The sequence below is a fragment of the Sarcophilus harrisii genome, chromosome 4 (genome assembly GCF_902635505.1).
Source record: "Sarcophilus harrisii chromosome 4, mSarHar1.11, whole genome shotgun sequence".
NCBI classification, from domain to species: domain Eukaryota; kingdom Metazoa; phylum Chordata; class Mammalia; order Dasyuromorphia; family Dasyuridae; genus Sarcophilus; species Sarcophilus harrisii.
The window spans coordinates 49104027-49129651 of NC_045429.1; the positions used below are offsets into that span (position 1 = coordinate 49104027).

Here is a 25625-nt window from a genome sequence, read left to right on the forward strand (position 1 = left end):
ATGTTAAACATGTTAAGTATATCCTAGATACAATATATGTCTGCAGATCTGTATAGTTCTCTTGTTGCACAAGAAAAATTGGATTCAGAAGGTAAAAATAACCCAGGAAGAAAAACAAATATGCAAGTAGTCCACATTCATTTCCCAGTGTTCCTTCTCTGGGTGTAGCTGATTCTGTCCATCATTGATCAATTGGAACTGAATTATATCTTCTCTTTGTCGAAGAAATCCACTTCCATCAGAATACATCCTCATTCAGTATTGTTGTTGAAGCATCAGTTCATGTAAGTCTCTCCAGTCCTCTCTGTATTCACCTGCTGGTCGTTTCTTACAGAACAATAACATTCCATAACATTCATATACCACAATTTACCCAACCATTCTCTAAATGATGGCCATCCATTTATTTTCCAGTTTCTAGCCAGTACAAAGAGAATTGCCACAAACATTCTTGCACATACAGGTCCCTTTCCCTTCTTTAATATCTCTTTGGGATATAAGCCCAGTAGTAACACTGCTGGATCAAAGGATATGCACAGTTTCATAACTTTTTGAGCATAATTCCAAATTGCTCTCCAGAATGGCTGGATACGTTCACAATTCCACCAACAATGCATCAGTACCCAGTTTTTCCACATCCCCTCCAACATTTGTCACTATCTTTTCCTGTCATCTTAGCTAATCTGACAGGTATGTAGTAGTATCTCAAGAGTTGTCTTAATTTGCATTTCTCTGATCAGTAGTGATTTGGAACATCCTTTCATATGAGTAGAAATAGTTTCAATTTCATCATCTGAAAATTGTCTGAAGAACATACATTTCTTCGTGTGGTTAGCCTCCTCATATTCTCTTTCTTGGTCATGGATGCAAAATGTGCCAAATGTATCTAAGAAGAATAAATTAAGTGGGAACCAACCTAATTTTAACTATGTAAAGCATGTGTGTGCATTAGAACATGTATTTGTGTACATGTATGTGTGTGTGTAAAAACTAATATATTGTCCAAATATTTTGGTATTGGTATGTGGTTTTTAAAATGAGGCTTTATTTGTAAAATTTGTAAAAAAAAAATAAGTCACTTGACTTGTGATCTGATGACTAAATTGACAGAGAGAGTAACAGAGAGAGTAGTCATTGGTAGAACAGATTAGGCATATAGTACATAGAAACAATAGAACACAATGGCATGATGATAGAAGAACTCAAAGACAGTAGTTACTAGGAGGGACTCATTATTTGGCAAAAACTGCTAGGAAAACTGGAAAGCAGTCTGGCAGAAATTAATTTTAGACCAATCTCATACCATATTCCAAAATAAAGTCAAAATGGGTTAAGATATATAAATGATATATAAATAAATATAAATAAGATATATAAAAGATATAAATTCATTCATCATGAATGAATTAAAGGAGCAAAATTATCTTTTAGATCTACCTATTGATAGAAGAAGAGTTTATGACCTAATAAGAGATAGAGAGAATCATAGAAATTAACATGGATGATTTCAGTTATATGAAATTAAAAGTTTTTGCATAAACAAAACCAGTGTAATTAAAATTAGGAAGTAAATAATTGAGAAAAAATCTTTGCAACAAGTTTTTGGGATAAAAATTGTCTAATATGTGCATCATTGTTATTGTTGTTCAGTCATTCATTTATGACTGACTCTTTGTCAGTCACATGACCCCACAGATTATAACAAACCTGGCCCTTCTATTTTCCATTATCTTCAAAAGTCTTTCTAAGCTTATGTTCACTACTTTCATGATACTGTCTACCCATCTCATTCTCCACCCTGCCTTTTTCCTTTTTCCTTCAATATTTACCTACACGTGTTTTCTCATCATGTGGCCAAAGTATTTAAGCTTCAGCTTTATCATTTGAACTTCTGGTGAATAATAGAATTTCTATAAGTATTGACTTATTTGATCTCCTTGCTGCTAAAGAGACTCTCAGAAGTGTTCTCTAGTACCACAATTCAAATGTGTTGATTCTGCAACACTCAGCTTTCCTTACAGTCCAACTCTCACAGCCCTATATTGCTACTCAAAAAACCTCATGAAGGTTCTTTTTAATATACTGTCCAGATTTCCTGTAGCTTTCTTCCTAAGGAGAAAGAATCTTTTAACTTCATGGCTTCAGTCACTATCTGCATTGATCTTTGAGCCCAAGAATAGAAACTTTGACACTACTCCACTTCTCCCTTTTCTTTCCTCTGAAAGGAAGTGATGGACAAATGCTAAAAAGTCACTTTTTTACACTTTTTTCTTTTACCCTCATCAAGAGGCTTCTTAATTTTTCTTCATTTTCTCCCATCAGAGTGGTATCATCTGCATATTTGAAATTTGTTAAGTGTCTGAAAACACATTTGAACTCAGATCTTCTTGACTTCAAGACTAGAGCTCTATCTCCTGCACTACCTACCTGTTCATATACAAGGTATATTTAAATTTATTAAATTAAGAGCCATTCCCTTATGCTCAAGGATTATGAACATAAAGTTTTCAAAGGAAGATATCTAACTTATCAACATTTCTACCTAAAAATCCTCCAAATCAATAATAATTAGAGAAATATAAATGAAAGCAATTCTGATATTCCACCTTATGCTTATCTGATTGGTAAAAATGTCAAAAAAGAAAAATTATAAATCTTGAGGGGTTGTAGGAAAAAAAAGGCATACTCATGCAATGTTGTTTAGCCATTCTGCAAATATTACTAAATTGTGCCTACCCCTATACTCAGTGTTACTACTACTAAGCATAATGTCCTAAAGGAACCAAAAAAAGAAAATAACCCATATATACAATTTATAGTAACTCTATGGAAAACTGGAAAGTAAAGGAGTATTCATCTATTGGGGAATGATTAAACCTATTATGGTATGTGAACCTAATGGAATATTATCGCACCTTAAGCAATGCCAAATTGATAATTTCAGAAAATCTTTATGAACTGATGCAAAATGAGATGAGCACAACTAGGAGAACGATTCATACAATAACAGCATTTGATAACTTTGCCTTTTAATTCTTAACAATGGCAATTAATGGCAAACCCTGACTTTACAGTACTAATAACAAAGAATGCCACACATCCCACCTTCTTCCAGAAAGATGTTGGACTTAAAATGCAGAGTGAAATAGACATTTCTGGATGTGGCTGGTATAAACTTAATTCACTATGCATATTTGATATGAGGGTTTTACTTTTCTTTTTGTATTGATAGGGGATGGAAGAAATAGGAAAGAGAAAATAAATGTTTTTTAATTTAAAAAATAGAGATAGAAGGAAGTAAAAAACTGAATTTTTTAAGACTAAAATCTTTTTTAAAAAGAAAAAGTAGGAAGAGATCAAATTGTGAAGAACATTTGTTTCTCATTTAATATTTTTATTTTCCCCAGTTACATGTAAAACAATTTTAAATACATTTTTAAAACTTTGAGTTCCAGATTTTTCCCCTTCCTTCCTATCTCTGCCCCACATTGAGAAGGCACATGTGAAGTTATTCAAAACATTTCCATAAAAGGCATGTTTTGAAAGAAAACAAATCTCCTTCAAAAAAAAAAAATAACTCACAAAAATATTTTAAGTCTGTATTCAGACTCAATGTGTTCTTTCTCTGGGTATGGATAGCATTTTTCATCATAAGTCCTTCACGATGTTTTGGATCATTGTAATGCTGAGAATCACTAAATCCTTCACAGCTGATCATTCCACAACTTTGTTATTACTGTGTACATAGTACATTTCACTTTGAGTTAATGGAGGACATACTAAGTTTTTCTGAAGCCATACTGCTCATCATTTTACATTGAACAATAATATTCCATTATAATATCATAGTCACATGCTACAGTTTTATTTAGCTATTTCCCAATTGATGAGAATCCCCTCAATTTCCAATTCTTTGTCCTGAGAGAAGATTTTTTTGTACATATAGGTCCTTTTCCTTTTTTTTTTTCCTTTCTTATCTAATAGTGGTATTTGTCAAAGGACAAAGTTCATGTCTTTTGATCATTTGTCAATTGGAGAATGGCTCTTATTTTTTTTTTTTTATAAATTTGACTCAGTTTCCTATATAATTAAGAAATGAGGCTTTCATTGAGAAACTTGCTTCAAAATTCTTTATGTGAAGAACTTTAAAAAATCAAACAGAAGATCTTTTTCTTTAATCTTAGAGATAATAGAAAGTCACTGGAGTTCACTGAATAAGGGAGTGAAATGGTCAGACCACTTTGGTAAGCAGGATGGAAGATGCCTTGGGGGTTGGAGTTGCAACAGGTATCCACCAAGATTATTATAATGGCTAATTGTGTCATTCTCTCCTTCATACTCACTTGTACTTTTCCTTCTCTTTATTCCAATCTGACTCTTTTTCTATAAGATAATTGGTGGTGATTTGCCTCAAGAATCTCCCTTTAGACCTTATGGTATTCAACCTAAAAAAATAAATAACTTGAATAAATACAAAGATTATTTTTATTGTATTTGTAGATGACATTAAATGAAGGACAGTTAATATATTAAACACCATTTCCTTCCATATTTGGATCTATAATCCCAATTGGTCTTTCAGAATCTCAATAAGCTAGAGTAATAGGTTCAATCTTATGAGATGAAATTCAATAGACAAATGAATATTAAAGTCCTACATGTGGGTTCAGATAATCAAGGCATGGGATGTCTTGATAATAGTTTATGTGACAAAGATATAGAACTTTTAATAGTTACTAATTCAATATGAGTTAACAGTATGATATGAATGCTAAAAAAAATAATAATTAGCATTAGCAATGCCTATCAATTGGGGAATGGCTGAATTAGTTATAGTATATGGAAGTAATAGAATATTATTGTTCTATAAAAAATGATAACAAGACTGATTTCAGAAAATCTTGGAAAGATTTATATGAACTAATGCTGAGTGAAGCAAGCAAAACTAAGAAAATGTGCACAACAACAAGAGTGTATAATATTCAATTATGATAGACTTGGCTCTTCTCAGCAATTCAATAATCCAAGGTAATCCCAATACATTTTGAATGGCAAATGTCATCTAGAGAGAGAACTCTGGAGATTGAATAATGATCTCAGCATATTTCTGATTTTTTTTCATGATTTTTTCCTTTTGTTCTAATTTTTCTCTCCCAACATTCATAGGGAAATATGTTAAAAAAAAAAAAAAAAGAAAAAGAATGTATATATAGAATCTAAAAAAAGCATATATATATAAAAGAAAGAAAGAAAATTATCCTGAAGTTCTAGAAAAAGGAGGTAAAGCAGAAATAGAAAAAAAAATTGCCAATCACCAGGCTAAAAGAGATCTCAGGAAGAAAACTTGCAGGAATTTTATAACCAATTTTCAGAGCTCCTAGAGTAAGAAGATCTTGCAAGCAACAAGAAAAAAATAATTTACATATCCCAGAGCTACAATCAGGATTACATAAGATCTAGCAGCTACTAAATTGAAGAATCTTACAATACTGTATTTTGTAGGGTAAAAGAGCTAGTATAATGATCAAGAGTAATTTACCCAGCAAAGTTCGAGTAATACTGAATGAAATTTTAAAAAAGGACTATTTAAGGAATTGAAAGATTTTTAGATTTTTGTGACAGAAAGAGCAGAAGTGAATGGAAAATTCAACATATAAGATTCAGGAGAAATATAAGGTAAACATTAAAAATCAATTATAAGAGACTCAATATGGTCAAACTCATACTTCTTATATGTGAAGCTGTTATCAGTACTCATGACTTATGCCATTATTTGGGTAGTTTGAAAGAAAGGTTAAAGTTGATCTATATATGATAAGGTTTTTCTAAAAAAAATAAAACTGAACATAGAAAGATAAAAAGGAGTAATTATCTAATAGAAATGAGCCATGAAAGGAATAACTGATACAGAAAAAGCAAGTTGAGGGGATAACTGGTGTTGGAACCATACTCAGAAATGGGTTAAAGAAGTAACAACATATAGATATTTAGAAATAAGAGGTCAAAGGGATAGAATAAGGGAGGAACTTTTAGAAGAATGAATACAGTAAGAATTGGGTAGGAGGGAAGATAAGGTAGAAACTCTTAGAAAGATAGGTAGATTACGGTAGGGAGTAAGGTAGGGAAAAAAAGAGGGATTCTTTAGAAAGGTGGGTAGATTAAGGAATAGGAGCACAAGGTAATGGGGAGGATTAAATTAGACAAGTAAAGGGTGGATAGGGTAAATAGGACAAACAGATTTGTGAGGAAAATAGGGTGGAGAGAAGTACATAAAAATTAATGATAACTTAGACCATGAATAGGATAAACATCCATAAAATGGAAATACAAAATGGATTAAAAATCTGAATTCAACAATAGGTTGCTTTTTGGAAACAATAAAAATGAGAGATACACAGAGCTTAAAAAAAGAGGGTTGTAGTAGAGTCATAATTTCAGTAATGAGAGAATTAAGTAATAGAGTTAAGATTAAAAGATTTAATTGAAAGAGAACAATAAGGAAACTATACTATGTTATGTCAGTCACATTAATCAATATCTTTTTAGACCATTTAAAATAACTAGGCAGAAAAAATACCTGAATATATCTTTCAAAACAAATATAGGGAGTATATGAATAAAAACATAAAATACTTTATACAAATAAAGTCAGATTTAAACAATTGGAGAAATATAAATTGTTTATGAATAGGTAAAAACCACTACAATAAAAAATGAGAATTTTACTTAATCTATTGATTCAATGACATCTCAATTAAATTACTAAAAAATATTTTACTGTTAGAAAAAAATAACAAAATTCACTTGGAAGAACAAAAGACAAGAATTTCCAAGAAACTAAGGAGAAAAATTATAAAGAAATAAATTGTTGATGTGCAAAGTGGCTAATTTTGATTATTTTAAATAAAAAATTTCTTATGTAAATAAAACCAATGTAATCAGGATTAGAAGAAAAGCAAAAAATCGGGGAAAAGCTTATAGGTAATAGGATATGATTGTAATGGAATACTAGTGCAATATAAAAAATGAAGAGTTGGTTAATTTAGAAAAACACAGGAAGACTTGAACTTATGAAGAAAGATGCTATCCATCTTCAGAGAAAGAACTGACAAATATAAACATGCGGAATATGTTCTTACATATATGTATAGTTGTGCATGTTTATAGAGATGTATGTATATATATCTATATTCGCCTTTAATTGAAGCCTTGGTGGGAGAGAAGGGAAAGAGAAAAAAATAAAATAAAAAGTACACAGCAGAGAACAAAAGAAAACCTAGAAGAAAGCACAGAAAAGTTGAGTAGCTTTGAAAACAATTTGTAGAATTTATTTCATAGGTTTTCGTGAAATAGGAATTTTTTTTTTATTGAATCCTCACTTCTGTATGTACATGGAAACATTTTTTCGTTTTGTATTTAAGTTTAAAATGAATTTTAAAAAATAAAAATTATTACCAGAAAAAACACATTTTTTTTTTTTTTTTGTTGTTAAATTACTACATATAAGGCCCAGTACTCTGTATGCTTTGAGGGGTGTTCACATGTTTTTCACTCCCTTTTTGTATTTATAACTGAAGGCAAGAATAATTTAAAAATTTTTTAAATTCCATATCAAATCGTTATCAAGCTCTAGAAAGATGATGACAGAGAGAGCAATATTAAAAATAGGTGATTTCCAGGATTCAGTACGGACTCTGATCATAAAAGTTGATTGCATAGGTTGTATTATGTAATGGGCTGTAATCATCTAGCCATGTGGGAGCTTTGGGGAATTCTGAGAGCTGTTTACTTCTTTCTCTGTACCTCCCCCCTAGATTCCTACTTGTCCTGGAGAGATTTGTTCTTTGCCGCCCGTTCTTCCACTTCCACTTATTATATATTCCAAGATATGTTTAAAATGAACTTGAATAAAGGATTGATTGATTTTTTGTTACTTTGGAAGCGGAATTTCTCAGGGTTGCAGCACTTCGTGTTTTAGTATATTATTTTTAGTGGGTGCATATCCAAGGAACTTAAGCCTAAAGGAGAAAGTTCTTACAACTTTTGCTTTTAACGTTTTCTTCTCTGTTGCAAATGTGCGAGAGATGATAGTATCCAGTAAATTGACAATGACAGTACTTGATACTGTATACATTTTTATGTGCGTGGGTGGATCAATCTTTCCTACGGGAGACTAGCATCTCTAGAAATCAATTCTGTTCCTTAATCTGGGACTCCCAACCTAACAAGTCCGCATGTTTTTGATTCTCATAACGGGTGCCTCTACTTTGAGCGCCTGGGGAGACCCCGAAAGACAACGGCGGATCCAGGGTTCCAGGAACTCGGGGTCGGAGGGGTTGGGCGGCATACTGGGGAAAGAATACCGGGAGGGACTGAGGGGGTATCTCCGATAGCTTGCAAGAAAAGCAAGCAGCCAGAAAAGGGCCAGGGGGAAGAATGTCGCGCAGCTTTCTGCCTCGAGGGGACGCTGCAGCGGGAGGAATCCGCGGGGACCTGCGCTTGGGCCCCGCCCCTCGCTCCTCCCTTAGCCCACCCCCTAGTTCCCAGCCGGTGTTGCTTGGCGTTGCGCAGCGTTCGCGGTCGGACGACGAGGTAGTTTGTCCTCTTGCGGCCGCCGTCTCCGTCAGTGTTCAGTGTTTTGTTGGTACCTCGCTGCTTCCCGGACATTAGTCACGGAGTTTCTGGGGAAGGAGACGTGTAGTTGGAGGAGGCGTGGGTCGGGGCGCCGCCGCCGCCGCCGCCGCCGCCGCGGGGGCCATGGAGCCACCGTTCAGCCCGAGCCGGTCTGTCTCTCAGAGCCTGGATGTGGACTGGGGTGAGTGGGGCCAGGCACTGGGATCCGGGGGTTCGACCCTTCGCTCATGCGCCGTGACAGGTGTCAGAGGAGGCCGCAGCCAGAGCCAGGCCTAGTCTTTGACCCCGGGGCTGCCGCACCCCCTCACCCGGAGAAGAGCTCCGGAGCGAAGGAAGCTCGGGGAAGCCCATGTGGGGGGCAGCCCCAAGCCCCCGGAGGCTCCTGCCGATGGGACCGGCCCGGACGGGACGGAACATGGTGGGGTCTCTGCTCGGGTGTGTGTGTGTGTGTGCGTGTGCGCGCGTGTGTGTGCGTGGGGGAGTATGTGTATGAGAGTGTGTGAGCGTGTAAGTGTGCGACAGTCTGATCGTGTGTGAATGAGTGTGTTTGTGGGGGGGACTGTGAGTGTGAGCATGACTGTGTGTGTGTGTATGTGAATCTATGTATGTATGTGTGTATATGTGACTATGTTTGAGGGTGAGTATGTGTATATGTGTCTGGGTCTGAGTATATGTCTGTGTAAGAAGGTAGGTATGTCTGTGACTGTATGACCGTCAGTATATGTATATCTAAGGAAGTATATGTGTGTGTATGTGTGACTGTATGACTGTGAGTATGTGTATGTGACTCCAGTGAATACAGGATGTATGGCTGTGTATGACTGTCAGTGTATAAGTGTGTATGTGTGACTGTATGACTCTCAGTATGTGTATGCGACTCCAATGAGCATAGGTGGGTACGACTGTCTGTATGGGCATATAAGTGTGTATGTATGAGTGTCAGTATGTGTATGACTCCATTATGAGTATAGGGGGATATGAAAGCATAAGCATGTATGTGGGACTTGTATACATACTTATATACAAGTATGACTTGTGAGTATGTACAAGTGTATAAGAATGTGAATATGTGTTTTAAATGTATATGTGTCTTTGAGTGACAGTGAGTTATATGTGACTGAGTGTATATGTGTGACTGTATATGAGTATAAATATGTGATGGATAAGTATGTTTGTGTGTATGTGTGAGTTTATGTAACGCATGAATTCCTTGAAAGCAAGGACTTGAATTTTTGTCTTTGACTTTAGCAGCTGGCACTGGACTTAAATTGGTAGTGAATTTTTGAGTTTATTAAACCCTTTTATGTTTTTTTTTTCAAACTTATCTATAACTACACCTCCCCAGTCTTTCACTTGTTAAGTTGCTTTTTTGAATCTAAGACTTTACGTTTTTATCTATTAAGTTTATCTTATTCACATTAGCCTTAACATTCTAGCCTCTCTTGATCTTTTAAAATGCTAACTCTATGATTCATTGTGTTAACTTTCCCTCCTTGCTTTGTGTCATTTGTAGATTTACTAAAGCATACTGTTTTATCTTGATTTAAGTCATTGTAAAAAGTGTTAAACAGAACCGGGCCACTTAATTTCCACCTTTTCTAGAAGAATTGAAAACTTTTCTAGGAATCAAAGTAAAAAAAAATTGTACTTCTTTCTCCTCCCTTTTATGAAAAGTGGGATATTAGCTCTTTAATTTTTTATTTGCTATTTTAATTTTTATTTCATCTCAGTTTCCTTCCATCTTCTGTTGTCCCCTTCCAGAAATTCCCCTTTCATCCATAGTAACAATTTTTTTTTTTTAAAAGAGAAAGAGGAAGAGGAGGAAAAAAAGCTTTCTAATCTAACAACACACTCAATACAAATTACATGCAGTTTTCTCCAGTCCTGTGGAGTCTTATCTGTTCTTTGTGATCTGATCTCTCAGAGATTTTTGGCAGTAGATTAGGGCACATTATCTAGTTCTTTCAATATGCAAAGATGTAATAGTTCAGGTGGCTTGAATTCAATAATGAGAAACAGTGCTGTCATGATATTCTCACCTTACTTATTTTCAGTATCAATCCCTGGTTATTTGTAGCATTCCTTCCAGTGCAAACTTCATTCTTAGAGGAAAGAACAGAAATGTTCTAAGAATTAAGCAGCATAGTCCTTTCTTAGGCCTCATTTGTCATTACTTAAAGCACCCTGATCAGGGATTTTTGTTTTTTGATCCTCATTTTTTTCTTGATGTTGTTAAACCCTTCTTTTTGTTCTTAGATTTTTCTTTCTAGCCTTCATTTCTTATGAGCTTCTGCAGTATTTTTTAATTCACTTTCTTTAACTTGTCCTTGCTTTCAATTTTTTTTTTTTGTAGATATCTTTAAAAAAAATCTGAGTTGATTGGTGAGTTCCTTCTGAATCCTTCTTTTAGGAACTAACTCCCTCTTTTCTTCCTCATCAGAATGGTTTCTTTTTGTGTATATAGAAGTATATTTGGAGTTGTCCATTCTTTCTAGATTTGACTTCCGTCATAGAATTGTTTTTTATGGGAGGCTACTTACCTTTCCTTCAAATTCTTGGAAATGTGCTCTCAAAAATTTAAAAATTTTCAGATTATATCTACTTTTCTCTCCATTTTCTATCACAAACTGAGGAATGGTTTCTTTGCTTGGAGTCCTCATCACTACTTCTCTCTCATTTTCCCTTGTGCAAATTCTAGCCAAATATTATCTGGTTACTTCCACCATATCCCTCTCAGCCACCCTAAATCTCCAACTTGTTAGTTTCCATTCTGATTCAAATCTTTATACCTCTTATTTGGATTGTTTTTTTTTTTTTTTTTTTTTTTTAATAGCTCTTTGTTTACAAGTTATATGCATGGGTAATTTTACAGCATTGACAACTGCCAAATCTTTTGTTCCAATTTTTCTCCTCCTTCCCCCCAGATGGCAGGTTGACCAATACATGTTAAATATGTTAAAGTATAAATTACATACAATATAAGTATACATGTTATTTGGATTATTTTAATAGCCTCTCCATTGGATTCTCTGCCACGAATCTTTTTTATCCTCACTCCTAGCAGAGTCATCATTTTAAAGGATAGGTGTGACCATGTCACTTCCTTGCTCAGAAAGCTCCTGGGGCTCTCTCTGGACCCTGTTATCAAATATAATCTCTTCTGTTTGCCATTTAAAGTTCTTTACAATCTGGCTAAAGCAGAAGTTTTTAACCTGAAGCCTTTGAACTTGTTTTTTTTAAATGTTAATGTATTTCAATATAATTGGTTCTTTGATAGTCTTGTGTATTTTGCTTTATGCATTTAAAAACCTTTTCCCTGAGAAGGCATCCATGGGCTTCACTTGGTTTGCTAAGTGCTTTATAAATATTATTTCTTTTGATCCTTTTATGTCAAAGGACACAAAAAAAGTTTGAGAACCCTTGGGCTGAAGCCAGTCTGTCCAGAATGTTTGTATATGACTCCTCTTCATGCCCTCTGGAGATTCAGCCAGATTGAGGAACTCCCTGTTCCACATACCCCATTTAGCATCTCTCCTTTCTTTGCCCTTGGTCTGGAATCCACTTCTTTCCACTTCTGCCTTTAAACTGTCTAGCTACCTTCAGAGCCAACTCATGTCACCACTTACCTGAGGCTTTTCCTGTTTCCCCTAGCTTCTTGTGTCCCCAAATTACTTTGCATGTATTATGTGAAGATCACAGCAAGGTATTCAGACCTCAAGACACTTAACGCTTCCTAACTGTGGGACCTTGGGCAAGTCACTTGACCCCAGTTGCCTCAAAAAAAAAATCATTGCTCTAAGAATAAGATGTTTTGTATTTACTTTGTGCAAGTTACCTCCTGCCCCAGATAATATCCTGGAGTTCAGATGCCTGTGCCCTGAATGTGTCTGGATTGTCTGGCACAATTCCCAGCAGATGCTGAAGCACATAGTAGGTGCTTTATAAATGTTTCTAGATTGATTGATTCCCCACAAGGTTCCTTCTCCTTTATATCCTAGCACAATTTCCTCTCTGTGGTGACAGATCCAGAAGAGTTTCCTTTTGCTAGTTCTTTCTCCAGGCCATACCCCCTAATTGGCCACTCCCTCCTACCCACCCGGGTCATAGGTTCTCTTCTGTGTCACTTGGAGATCTCCTTCGTTCCATGGGTTAAATTATCCTCTCTATGCTGATGATTCTCATACTTGCTTATCCAGTTCTGCTCTCTCATCTCCATTCTGACATCTACACCTGCCTATTAAACTTCTCACATTCATTGACCCATAGACATTTGAACTCTGTTTTCCTCCAAGCCCCTCCTTCTTCCTTACTTTCCTCTTTCCCTGGAGGACATCACCGTTTTTCCAGTCACTCAGGTTCCAACCTAGGTGTCATCCTTTACTCCTTACTCTCTCTCACACTTAATACCCAATAAATATCTTGCCAAAATGATTGATTCTGCCTGTGTAACATCGCTCATAGATGGCCTTTTCTCTCCTTTACAACTGATGCTTTCTTGGGCCATGCTTTTATCACTCCATGTCTGGACGACTGCAGTAGCCTTCTGGTTGTCCCTCTGCCTCAGGTTTTTGTGCTGTAGTCTATCCTCCACCTGGCTATCAGATTAATCTTCCTAAAGCTCAGATCTGACCATGCTCCACCTCCTGTCAACTCCCTATCACTCTAGCTCTGTTTGGCCTTCAAAGCTCTTTGTAATATGTTTTTATCCTGCCTTTTCCAATCTTCCTACACGGGACTCCCTCTACATATTCTGTAATTTACTAACAGTAGACTCCTAGACTAAGACTCTCCATCACTTGACTTTGGAATTTATCATTGACTATCCCTTAAACCTAGAATACTTTCCCTCATCATCTCTGCCTCCTGCTCCTACAATTCTGCCTTCTATAGGAACTTTTCCTGCTGTCTTAATGCCAGTGCTTTCTCTTTGTTTGTCCTATCCTTTTTATCTTGCACTAATCCTGTTTGTGCATAGTTGTTTCTGTCTCTCCCATTAGGCTTTGGGCTCCTGGAACACAGGGGCTGGACTCTCTTTGCCTTTTTAAATATCTCTGTGTTTATCACAGTGCTTAGTATAACAGTAGGTGCTTACTACATGCCTGTTCACTAACTGAGCAAATTATTATTTTCAGATCAAGAGATTATTAGCTGCCCAACTGTTGATAGAAAGAAGTTCCAAGTATGTGCCCAGATAAATGAAGCCCTCAGTCTCTGGTATATCGTACTTTTTAGGTGTGCTTGGGACCTATTTCCTAGACTCTGTGCAACTGCTCTGTGTATGCTCCTTATAACAATTTTGCTTTTTCTGTCTTCATTAGTAGTGAGCCAAATATTATCCACTGTTCTTCACTTCCCTGGTTACTGGATTTTCTCATGTAAGATTCCTGGTCCAGAGATTAGGGGAATGCAGTAAAATAAATAAAAATACAATTCAGCCTAAATCATGTTAATATGTTGTTCTTGAGTTTGGCATTCCTGCTTCAGGCAGTTCTTTAAGATTCTAAAGTGTAGTGATAGAGGTAATCTCTCAAACAGGAGTTCCCATATGATGATAAAATGTTAATACATAATAATACTAGCACCACATACTGTTAGCCACAAATAGACACAGGTTTTACCTGTTCTGTTTGTTTTATAAAAATTTTATTTTTCTAGTCAAATTCCAATTTTGGGTTTTAGCCCATCAAGTCTCAATAATAGCTTTGATTTATGTGATTATATTTGCCTCCTTTTATTAAGACAAGGATAGGGATCTTTTTTTCTGCCAAGGGCCATTTGGATATTTATAATGCATCAGCAGGTCATACAGAATTATCAATTTATACAACTCAAGCAGTGGAAGGTTGTCCTACCTAACTATGCCTAATGGCATTTGCCTGCCGTTGCCTTAGCAAATGATGTTGAGAATCTTATGGCTCTGTAGGACATTCTACACCCTTGTATTAGGAAATCTATTTCTGTAAGCTTTTTAAAAAACCTATTATTTGTTAATTTGCACATGCAGTTAACTGCTGATTAGTGTGAATAATGAATGCAATGAAGATGTTGCATTTTTTAGTTTACATATTTCAGCTGGGTGAAATGACCGTATTTTATGTAATTGTGATTTTTGAATAATGTGAATTCGACCATATTTAGTCATTTCACAGGAGTTATTTGTACTAATTGGGACCCCCACATGTAGATATTTGAAGCAATGATTTTTATTATCAGTTTTTTTCTTAGATTTTTGTCTCTATGTACTTTTGGATGTTTCTGCTACAGATATTCTTGACTTTTTTGGGGGGGGGGTCTCATGGACCCCTTTGGCATAGGATTACAATGGAAACCAATTATCAGAATAAAAAAAAAAGTTAATGTAACTCAAGATTAAAAACTCGTACTACTATTCTTTTCTTTTTCTGTGTATTTTTGTTGCTCATTATGATACGTATTTAGTGTATGGTCATAAGTAGTTTTCCTCCCCACTCTTTTTCAGGGAAAGCTCTGTGTCTCTAGGGAAATATTTCACTTAGTTTTTCTAAGCCTCAGCTTCCTCATGCCCGGGATAGCTTTCTTGAGGATCTCTCTGGAGTCTGGAGTCTGAGATGGAGCTTGAGCACGTGGGTGCCAAAATGTAATGTCTGTGCTAGCTCTCTGGAGAATCTTGGGACCAGCCTTGATCTTAGTGGAGGAGTACAGGAGGCAGGAGAGCCACCAGGAGGATGGTCAAAGATAAATGTCTCTATTTCCAGTCCTCTCAGCCCTTAAATCCTCAGTATGATTACATCATTACAGCACACTAAGTATGTGTGAAGTAGAGAACTGTTATATCACAGTAATAGGTATTAAGTATATGTGAACTAGAGAACCATCATCTCATTAATCACATTGAGTTAATACCCTGCTTGTAAGTATCTTTGCTTCAAGTGTACTTTTCTCAGAGTTCACCAAAATCTGCGGTCCTCTACAATGTATAAAATAGAGATAAAAATAACTATAGTAACTGTTGCCCATTGTTATTTTGAAGACCAAATGAAATATACTTAAAATGTTTTACAGACTTGAAAGACTCATAGAAATGGCAGATATGGAATTAACTGATGGCATGCCCTAATGATAATAAAGTAGTTTATTAAAGCACAGCATTCTTTGTAGCTCTTTCCTATCTCTGCTCTGGCATTGCATCCAAATTAAATGTACCCATTTTTCATTGTTTTATAGATTTCCTTTTCCAGACTGATGAACACCTTGATTTTCTTCCATGAACTTAGGTTAACTTTCTTTAAATGTTAAATTCAGCAAGACAAATTTTGCTAACATTAAATGAAGTAGAATAATTATCTACCATTACAACTCCTTAAAGGTATAATTTGTTTTAGTGATACTTTCTCAGAGTACCCCAACAATATTTGGCACATAGAGGTGATCAATAAATATATCTAATTAAGATTATAAACCTATTCGGTCCATTCAAGACCTTTTTGGAACCATTCGTATGCTAGGCTGCCCATGAGTAGGACGATGAGGGAGTGTGATAGGGCAAGTATAGTATTGATAGTTGACAGTTGGATGGTAGGAAGAGGGTGATTTTTATGTCGAATAGGAGGAATATAATGGCAACTAGCAAGAATTTTATTGAGAATGGAAGACAGAGGGAGCCTAAGGGATCAAAAGTTGATCTCAGTGATTTGGAAGTTCTCTTCAATGATGCAGGTCATCTCTGCTTTTCTATCCTTTTTGACTTTTGTCTGTTTTTTCTTGTAAGTTTGTCAGAGAGTATCCACCCAGTGTGTTTGTTTTTTCCTGATGTTAGTAGTTTCTAGTGGAGTACTTTAAATGTCCATCTTATGTGACCAGCCCTTTCCCGCCATTCCTTTCATACCTTTCTTTGATAATATTTTTTACAAATATTATTCTTTAGAGTTCCTTATTGATTATATGTTGCATCTTCTTTGCACCCACCTAGTACCTTTCCATTACCCTCTGGTTAATATTCTTTTTAATTCTTTGGAGATTTTTGTATTTGATGTTTTGCAGCCATATAACAATGCCAAAAGAAGGTTGTTACTAAAAAGATGTTACTTTGTTTCTATGGGAATTTTGGGACCCTTAAAGGAACTTTACTTTCCTCCTCCAAATCCACCCTGAACCAAATTTGTTTGTCTATATTATCTCCTTTTCCCCCCAAATCTCCCACCTTCCAGAGTTCTCCTGACTCCCCCGCTCCTAACAAACTTTATGTCATAATGTGGGTAATAGTCATTCTTTAACTATTTGATTTGAGATTGTTTTTCCAGGTTTTTGGTATATTATTTTTCTTTAAATACCTTGAATATCAGTCTCCCAGTGCTTTGACAATTGCATCTCCTGTAGTACACATCTCTGTGTATACTTTTTTCATCCTTGTTCTTATCATTGCCATTTCAATCTTTTCTATAAGCATATTTAAAGATGTGATTGATTGGGTTCTAATATAGGAGTTCCATTGTCCTTGATGGAAAATATTTAGTTATAGTAATCTTTATAGTTCTTTTTCACTTTTATTGTTATGCTCTGATTTTTATTTTAAATCCCTTTGAGATAACTTTGTTTAGCTAAATCTTTTGCTAATTTTTTCTGTAGACTTGTTTTACCCTCTACCACTTCTCTGCTTTATGAGACAATACTGCCTGTCATAATTGACATTATTGCTTATCATTCTTTGTTACTTTCAGTCTCTCTCTTTTTTAAATAGAGAAGTGTTTGTTGAATTGTCTAAACCAGATTTTTTGCCTTTGGCTAGCCACCCTCTCTTTTTGCTTGGCAAGCCAAAAGTGTTTACTAACTGCATTTTCTGGGCACTTTTGGCCTTTTTGTTGTTGCAATCGATTTTCATTGATTAAAAACAGTGCCATTTTGGGATTTATTTCACATTTTCATTATTAATTGCTCATTTAAATGGAAGGGTTGAGTTATTTTAGTTGTATTTTTATCATTCTTTTATTTTTATTAATTTTGTTCATTGCCTTGACAAATCTGTAGTATGATTATACACAGACAATTGATTCAGGGATAATTACTGTATCAATAATGAGTCTATTCCTATTTATTATTCACTTTATTAAATATTAAGGATACAAAAATGAAACAGTCCCTGCCCACAGGAAACTTAACTTTTTAATAAGTGAAATAACATGTACAAAGAGGTATGCAGAAAATTCGGTGGAAAGTAGTTAATCTGCAGGGTTTCCTGAACAAGGTGGTGCTTGAAATGAGTCTTGACTGAAGACGTGAAACTCCAACTTGACAATGTACAAAAGGACTTGGTAGCCCCCCTTTTTAAAGGGTCACATACACATTAGGTGTTAACAGTGATTATAAGTCCTTTTAGAAACCCTCTCAGTAATCCCATGGACTTGGTAACTATCTTCAACTTTTCTTTCCCTCAGTCCTTAGTCCCTTGGTGAATTATTTTCTCTTTTTATAATGAAAAAAACTGAGAAAATGAGATGCTGTAACTTACCTGAGTAGCTTGGAAAAGTGTAAATTCTAAGTTAAAGATGTTAGGGTATGATAATAACTGATATTTGGAGTAGCGCAATTGGCATAATGAAGTTGTAACCTTTTTTTTTTTTTTCTTAGATCACCCAATCAAGTAATCTTTTTCTTTTCCCTCTATTCATAGATTCAACCCTTTTTGCTGAACTTGGGGATTTAATGGACACAGATGAGTTGCAGCTGGACATAGAGAATGAAACTTATGTAAGTATTTGGTAGAGGAGAAATATTATGTTATTCAAAATGACATTGGATCCTTATCCTAATTATTCAGAGATTTCAGAATAGCAGATTTAGATTTTTAGGCTAACTTTCAATTCATGAATATCATGGGAGGAGCGCTGGATTTGAAGTCAGGGAAACAAGTTCAAATCCCTGTTCTCCTGTTATCTGTGTAACCTTTGGTTACTCATCTAAGGTGTCTTGGCATTAGCTTCTTTATCTATAACATAAAAGTGGATTTTACTTCTAATTCTAAAATCCATTAATTTAGGCTGTTAGAATACTGTGTAAATCAGTTTGTCATTTAAAAATTAAAAACAGAATCAGTCATGCATTTATTAAATGTGATGTGATACAGGGTGATACATGTCAAACATTGATCTGGGCCAGATGAAAATGGAATTGGGATACACATTTGACATTGTATTTTAAAAGTCACCATGAACCCCTTGGGAATCCATATATGTGGTTAGTAGCCCCAGATACTACTGGAGTTTGACATGATTTGGATAGTAGAAAGAATGAGCCCTAGAATCAGAAGACCTGGATTCCTCAGGTTATACCACTAAATTGCTTTTCAGTTGTCTGCTGCTGAAAGTAAGTTTACTTTCACATTATCTATTTAATAGTGTTCAGTAATAATTACATGTGTAAGGAAGGATTTTCTCCTCACCATAAAAATACTTTCTATCATACTGTCACTATTTCTTCTTTTCTTGTTTGTTCTTCATTTTTGAGGAGGGCTAGTGGCATTATGGGAGTAATGTGTCTTGACTCTGGTGTGAATTGGTTTTATGTGAGGTAGAATTTCACAAAATCATCAGCTTCACTTTCTTCCTGAGTGATCAAAGTCCAGTGACAAGACAAAAGTCAACATGACCGATGATGGCCCAGGATGCAGTGATGACCTTGGCATCTTTGATGTCTGACCAGCACCTCTATTTTTTGCACTCCAGCGCCTGCCTCACCCATCTTCATGGCCATTGGAACAAATTGTCCTATCTGTCCATTCTGCTGAGCGAAGTCTTTGCAAGTGGGGTAGACATTCCTCCAATTCACAGACAAATTTGAGACACATAAGTTATTCTTAGCCTGGTTTAGATGGTTTATCTGGGGTGGCTGCTGTGGATGCTATGGCTTCTAGGAGCCACAGGTGAGGATTAGTTAAATCAGGTGGCCCCTAAAGATGGATGAGCCCCCTGAAAAGGGCTCATGAAGCCTTTATGCCAGAATGCTTGTCCTTTTGAACGTCTCATATGCCTCTTCCTTTAACAGCAGTATTGAAGACCTAAGTACCATATTAAAGATATATTGGTTAGTATTTAAATTAATCACGAAATATAACTTATTCTCTTACCTGTAGATATTCTTAACCTGAAAAGGTGAAGGTGGGCAGCTGGATCCTAGTGGGTAGAACATTTAATGCAGTAGAACTTTATCATTTGTAATGTGCAAGGCATTGCCCTGAGCCCTGAGAAGGGAGTACAAGCTAAAGATAAATGTTCTCTGTCCTTGAGGAGTTGACTTCTGAGCCAGGAGAGATAAAATAGACCAAAGCACCTTACAGGGGATAATGGTTTATTGGGAAGTGCTATAAGTTCATAAGAGGAAGGGCTTTACTTTTGGTTAAAAGGTTTGTCAGGGAAGATTGTGTGAAGGAAGTGACATTTAGCCTGGGCTTAGGTAGGATTTAAACTTACAGGATTATGAAGAGAGAGAAAATAGCATTTCTATCTTGAAAAGGGAACAGAATTAGGAAATTGTGGGAACTGATTCTTTGCTTGGAGAGCACTAAGTAGACTCTGGAAAAGGCAGATTTGAGAATTATTGTTTTTGTAATGGTGGTGAAATTGTCCTGATCCACTCACATTCTTATTCCTTTATAAGCAAGGACAGCACTTTAAAATTTTCATTATGCTGCCCTGGATTTTCATCTATGTGTTTATAGGTTTAATAACAATAAGTAGCTGTTAAATTCTTATGAAAACCAAACCCAAAAATAATAGAAAGAAGTTAAATTTTATTTTAGTTTTGCTATTTAATTTCTCTTAGTACATTCATCATTGATTCCACAATAATTATTTCTTGTTACTTTATCCCCTTTCTTCCAGGATCTTTCCTCCTAGAGAACTTTCTTCAAGTTATTTCTTCCCAAGTCTTTTCCCATTCATAGTACTTTCCTTGACCTAGTCATCTTCCTAGGCTATCATCCTGTTTCTCTTTCCTTTCATTGCCAGACTTCTAGAATAGACTATTTTCTCACTATTCATTAACTCTGTAAAATCAAGTTTTTGTCTCTATCATTCTACCCACTTCTCTCTAAGATTACCAGAGAGCTCTCAACTGCTAAATCAGATGATCTTTTCTCAGTTTGATTTTCCTTGTTTTGTCTGCACCTTTTGATTCTCTAGCTTATTTATTTCTTTTGGCTACTCTCTCTTCTGATTGCTTTCACAACACTGTTCTTTGTCTATTAGAATATTTTTCTTTAGTTTCTTCTTCTCCTCCCCCTTCCTCCCCAAGTTAGCATGGATGTCTCTTTCAGGTTCTGCCTGAGCCTCCTCCTCACCTTATACTCTCTGTTCAGTGACAGCTCATTAATTCATATGACTTTGATGATCTTCTCCATATATGCGATTTCTAAATTTATGTATCTATTCTAATCTCTTGCTGGAGCTTGAGTCCCAGATCACCAAATACATGCTCTATGTCTTTACCTGCATATTCATCAAAATCTCAAATTGAACATGCCTTTTCCCCTCTAAAATTCGCTAGTTTTATTGAGGATACTCAATAGTATCCTCATTTTCTCAGTTATCCAGGTTTGTAACCTCACTTTAGTTGTTTTCAGTCATAGCTGACTCTTTCTGAAGCCTCTTGGGATTTTCTCGGCAGGGATGCTGCGGTGGTTTGCCATTTCCTTCTCCAACTTATTTTACAGAAGAGGAACTGAGGCAAACAGGGTGATGTGACTTGCTCAGGGTTACACAGCTAGTAAGTGTCTGAGGGCAGTTTTGGACTCAGGTCTTCTTGATTCTAGGCTAGAGTCCTATTCACTGAGCCACCCAGCTGTAACCTCAGGTTATCCTTTACTTTTTCTACTCTCTAACACCTCACATTCAGTTTCCTTGTGTTGATTTTTAAAACAAGTTTTTAGAAATTTTGAATTTAACATCAACAAATATGAATATTTTAGTATTCAGAGAACAAAAAAGAGGAGTATATATAAAACCATGAATTTATTTTACTTACAAGTTTTTAAGTATAAAATTTAGAATGGTAGTTATAAAATTGCCATTTGTGTTGCTTTCTCATTTGTTTCTTTAGAACCAAGTGTTTTTTATTCTTTTTCTCTTGCCTCATACCTCTACTCATAGAGTCATTGTCTTAATTTAGGAATGTGTTATCCCTTATTTGAATGGTCAGCTAATTGGTCTTCTTGCTCTCAGTTTCTTTTCTCCTTAAATAACTGCCAAAATGATTTTCCTAAGGCATGGATCTGACCATGTTACTTTCTAGGTGACCTCTAAAAATCTCATTTGGCTTTAAATCTGTGATCCTGTGACCTCTGTTCAAAAACTTTCAAGTGACTTCCTTTTACTTCTAGGAAAGCAATTCTTAGCCTGAGGTCCATCAGTTTGCTTGTAAAAAGTATTTTGATAACTACATTTTGATGTATTGGTTTGCTTATATTCCACGTATTTTATTTTTGAACACAGTGCAAGAATAATAAGTTCTCATATTCTCTCTTAAGCCTTCTGGGTTTTTAATCCTCCCTTCAAAAATCAACTTGTATTTACTTATTGATGTATCCAGATAAGTAGGAATTGGAGAAATGTAATAAGGCAAAGAAGGTTAGGTTTTCACTCAATGAAATTTGTCAACTTTGTGGACTCACTTTTAGGTGATGATTAAATGTGTAGCCTTGATCTCATTAATATCATGCTGCAGATCTTATAAGTGCTGTTGCAAGATGTGATTGGATCATCTGAAAAACCCCTTTCTTTCTATTTGGGTGATATAAATTTTATATGATTTTTGGCATGTTATTTCTGATGCTTTGTTGGACAATGATTTGTATTTTACTTTTCTTAATTTCTTTTGCTGATTTGTAACCTACAGGAAAACAATTTCTATAATCTTGGCTTTGATTTGGATTTGATGCCTTGGGACTCAGACCCATGGGGGATTTCCAACCAATCTTGTACAGGTAATGATTTGCCACATTTTATTTGTAATGAGCTATATAAACAAGATTGACTTGTGGGTTATTTCATGGTACATCAGCTCAATTTTTCCTGGTTGTGAATTCTGGTGGTGGGTTTAAGGAAATAGTGTCTTCTATTCTACTTGTTCTCTGACTTGTCATTCCAAAAAAAAAAAGAAAAAAGAAAGAAAAGAAAAACATTTCTGCAGGATTAATAAGATTGTCATAACTCTCAAATATCATAAATTCATTTAAAATTCATGCCAGGACAAAAATATGCTGTCACTAAGAGAAGTAGATGCCTTGTGCTGATCTAGACTACATTAGAAGCACTGTTGCCATAAAGGACGGGACTTTAAAAAAAAAATCTGATTAAGTATGACCTTTAAATTGTTTATCTGAACATTTACAAGATTAGAAAATATATACAGATGTTTTTTATCCCAAACCTTTCAGGTTGTCAAATTTGCAGGTTTTCTGTTCGAGAAATAATTTTGCTTTTCATTGTAACTGGACTTTGAATCCTTGATCATGCTTTTTATTTTATTTCCTTTTTATTCTCTTGTACCCATCCTTGATCATATTGGTAACAGACTCTTAGAACTAAAATGGTTATTTATTCTTTTGTTTTACAAAATCCAGTACTGTTCTCTAATTTTTTCCCTTTATTTTTGCTAATGAAAGATTTTACATTGGTGCTAAAGTTAACTGAGTTAAAAAACTGCATTTTGAATATGAGGTAGAAATTACTGGTTCAGATTAGCCTGTGCTTAGTTCAACTATATTTATGAAATGTCCATATCTAAGGTATTACAATGATAAATACATATGTCTTGATTATACATTTACCCAAGAAAGAAAAAAAAAAGATAAAAATTGGGCATTAAACATACATTTACACTTGGGAGTTGAACTTTACAAATACAGTGTTTAAGTTCCTTATATGTAAGTATGAAATTCATTTTTACTCTTGTTCATTTTCTTCTATAAGTTACAATGTCCAGATAGAAAAATCTCCTGCCCCATGTTTTACAGATAAATATATCAAGGAAGAGCCTCAACCACTTTCTCCAGATTCCTCAAGCTGTTCAGTCTCTTCCCCTCAATCAGTGGATTCTTATTCTTCAACCCAGCATGTTCCTGTAAGTAGCTGGTTGGTCCTTTGCATTGACCTGTTTGTAAAAAAAATGGAAAAGCAACACTTTAAAACCTTGCTAATCCAGACACCTTGAATGAGTTCCATCTGATTTGAAATAACAAGTATTTTTTCAACACCTATTTTCCAGAGACTGTGATATGTACACAAAATAAAAATAAAACAGTTTCTGTCCTCAAGGAGCTTACTTTCTATAGGGAAAGACATCTTGTACAGATAGAAATAATAATATTCATAATAAACATAGGGAATAGTTTTGGAGAAACTAGTGGCTGGGGACAGAGGAACTCATCAGGTATCAGGAAATACCTCAGATAGGAGGTGGCTTTTAGGCTGAACTTTGAAGAAGCTAGAGATTCCAGAAGATAGAGGTGAAGAGAGAGTGCTTTTTGGGCATGAAGGACAGCCTCTGCAAGCACATGGAGATGGAATGCTCTTTGAGAAGGACAGTGGTAGGCCTGTTTGGTTGGACCATAGCATGTGTCAAGGGAAGTAATATATAATAAGGCTAGAAAGCTGGGCTTAGAATGGCAAACACATGCATTTATATTTGATCCTTTTGTTGTTCATACTTTTTTCTTAGAGGATCAGTTATATCATGATGATGATAGCTTGACTTGTATGTGAATTGAATTTGAGTGAGGTGCTTTTTTTTTTTGCACAATTTTTTTGCACAAATTTTGTGCAGACATCTGCTTTGCTCTCTCCTCCTGAGTTAGTCATTGGAGTTTAGTGGAAGACAAAGGTCAAGATGACCAATGCCAATACCAAATGGTTTTGGTGACTGCTGGTTTATAATATAACTTTAGATCTGGTACAGCTAGGCCACCTTCATTTGATTTTTATTTTTCATTAGTTCCCTTGAAATTCTTGACCTTTTGTTTTTCCATATGAACTTTGTTGTTATTTTTTCTAGGTCATTAAAATAGTTTTCTGGGAGTCTAATTGGTATAGCACTAAATAAATAGATTAGTTTAGGTAGTATTGTCATCTTTATTATATTCGCTTGACCTTTCCAAGAGCACTTAATATTTTTCCAGTTGGCTAGATCTGACTTTATTTGTGTGGAAAGTGTTTTGTAGTTTTGCTCATATAGTTCCTGACTTTCCATTGACAGATAGATTCCCAAATATTTTATACTATCAGCAGTTACTTTAAATGGAATTTCTCTTTGTAACTCTAACTGTTGGATTTTGTTAGTGATATATAAGAAAGTTGATGATTTATGTGGGTTATTTTGTATCCTACAACTTTACTAAAGTTGTGGATTATTTCTAATAGCTTTTTAGTAGAATCCTATCTGCCTCTTTTGAACCCATTGTCATCCCTTCCATATTTAAAATTTTTTTTTATTCCTTAATTTTATAAAATCATGGAGTTTTAGTTTTGAAATACATTTGATCTGACTTCTAATTTGATCTAATCATTGAAGCAGTGATATCCACCAATTAATCAACAAGCATTTATTAAGCATGTAGTCTAGCACTGCTAGATGCTAGGGTACAGAAATAAAGAATGAAAATATACCTTATAGTGAGCTTACCCTCTGTTGGAAAATTACCACTTAAGGAAAATTTCTTTGGTCCCAGATAATAGCATGGATTGGAGTGATGAGGGGGAATATAGCTAGAAGACTGTCACAATAATATGGGCAATAGGTAATGGGTACTAGAGTAGTAGATGTGAGAGTGAATAGAAGAGGTATTTTCAAAGCAAAAACAGCAAGATCTAACAACTGTTCATGAAAGTGGGTGGAGGAAAAATGAGGAGTTAAAGAAAACAATGAGATTATGAACCTGGGAAGCTAGAAGGACAATGATACTTTTGACAGAAATAGGAAAGATTGGAAGAGCAAGAGTTAGGGGGAAAAATGATTTCAGTTCTTGA

General features: G+C 35.2%; 1 protein-coding gene across 3 annotated transcripts in view; it reads left to right on the forward strand.

The window, feature by feature from the left end:
- The first annotated feature begins 8594 nt into the window (after nt 1-8594).
- Nucleotides 8595-25625, forward strand: part of ATF6 (activating transcription factor 6) — a 185183-nt gene continuing 168152 nt past the window's right edge. For 2 of the 3 annotated variants that reach the window (XM_031936786.1, XM_031936788.1), the window contains exons 1-4: nt 8595-8815; nt 18281-18357; nt 22498-22585; nt 23618-23724. In XM_031936786.1, coding sequence (XP_031792646.1) covers nt 8758-8815; nt 18281-18357; nt 22498-22585; nt 23618-23724 — 330 coding nt within the window. In that variant the 5' untranslated portion in view covers nt 8595-8757. Of the gene's footprint in view, nt 8816-13814; nt 13849-18280; nt 18358-22497; nt 22586-23617; nt 23725-25625 lie in introns of those variants that run through there. The other variant, XM_031936787.1, reaches the window with a different exon arrangement.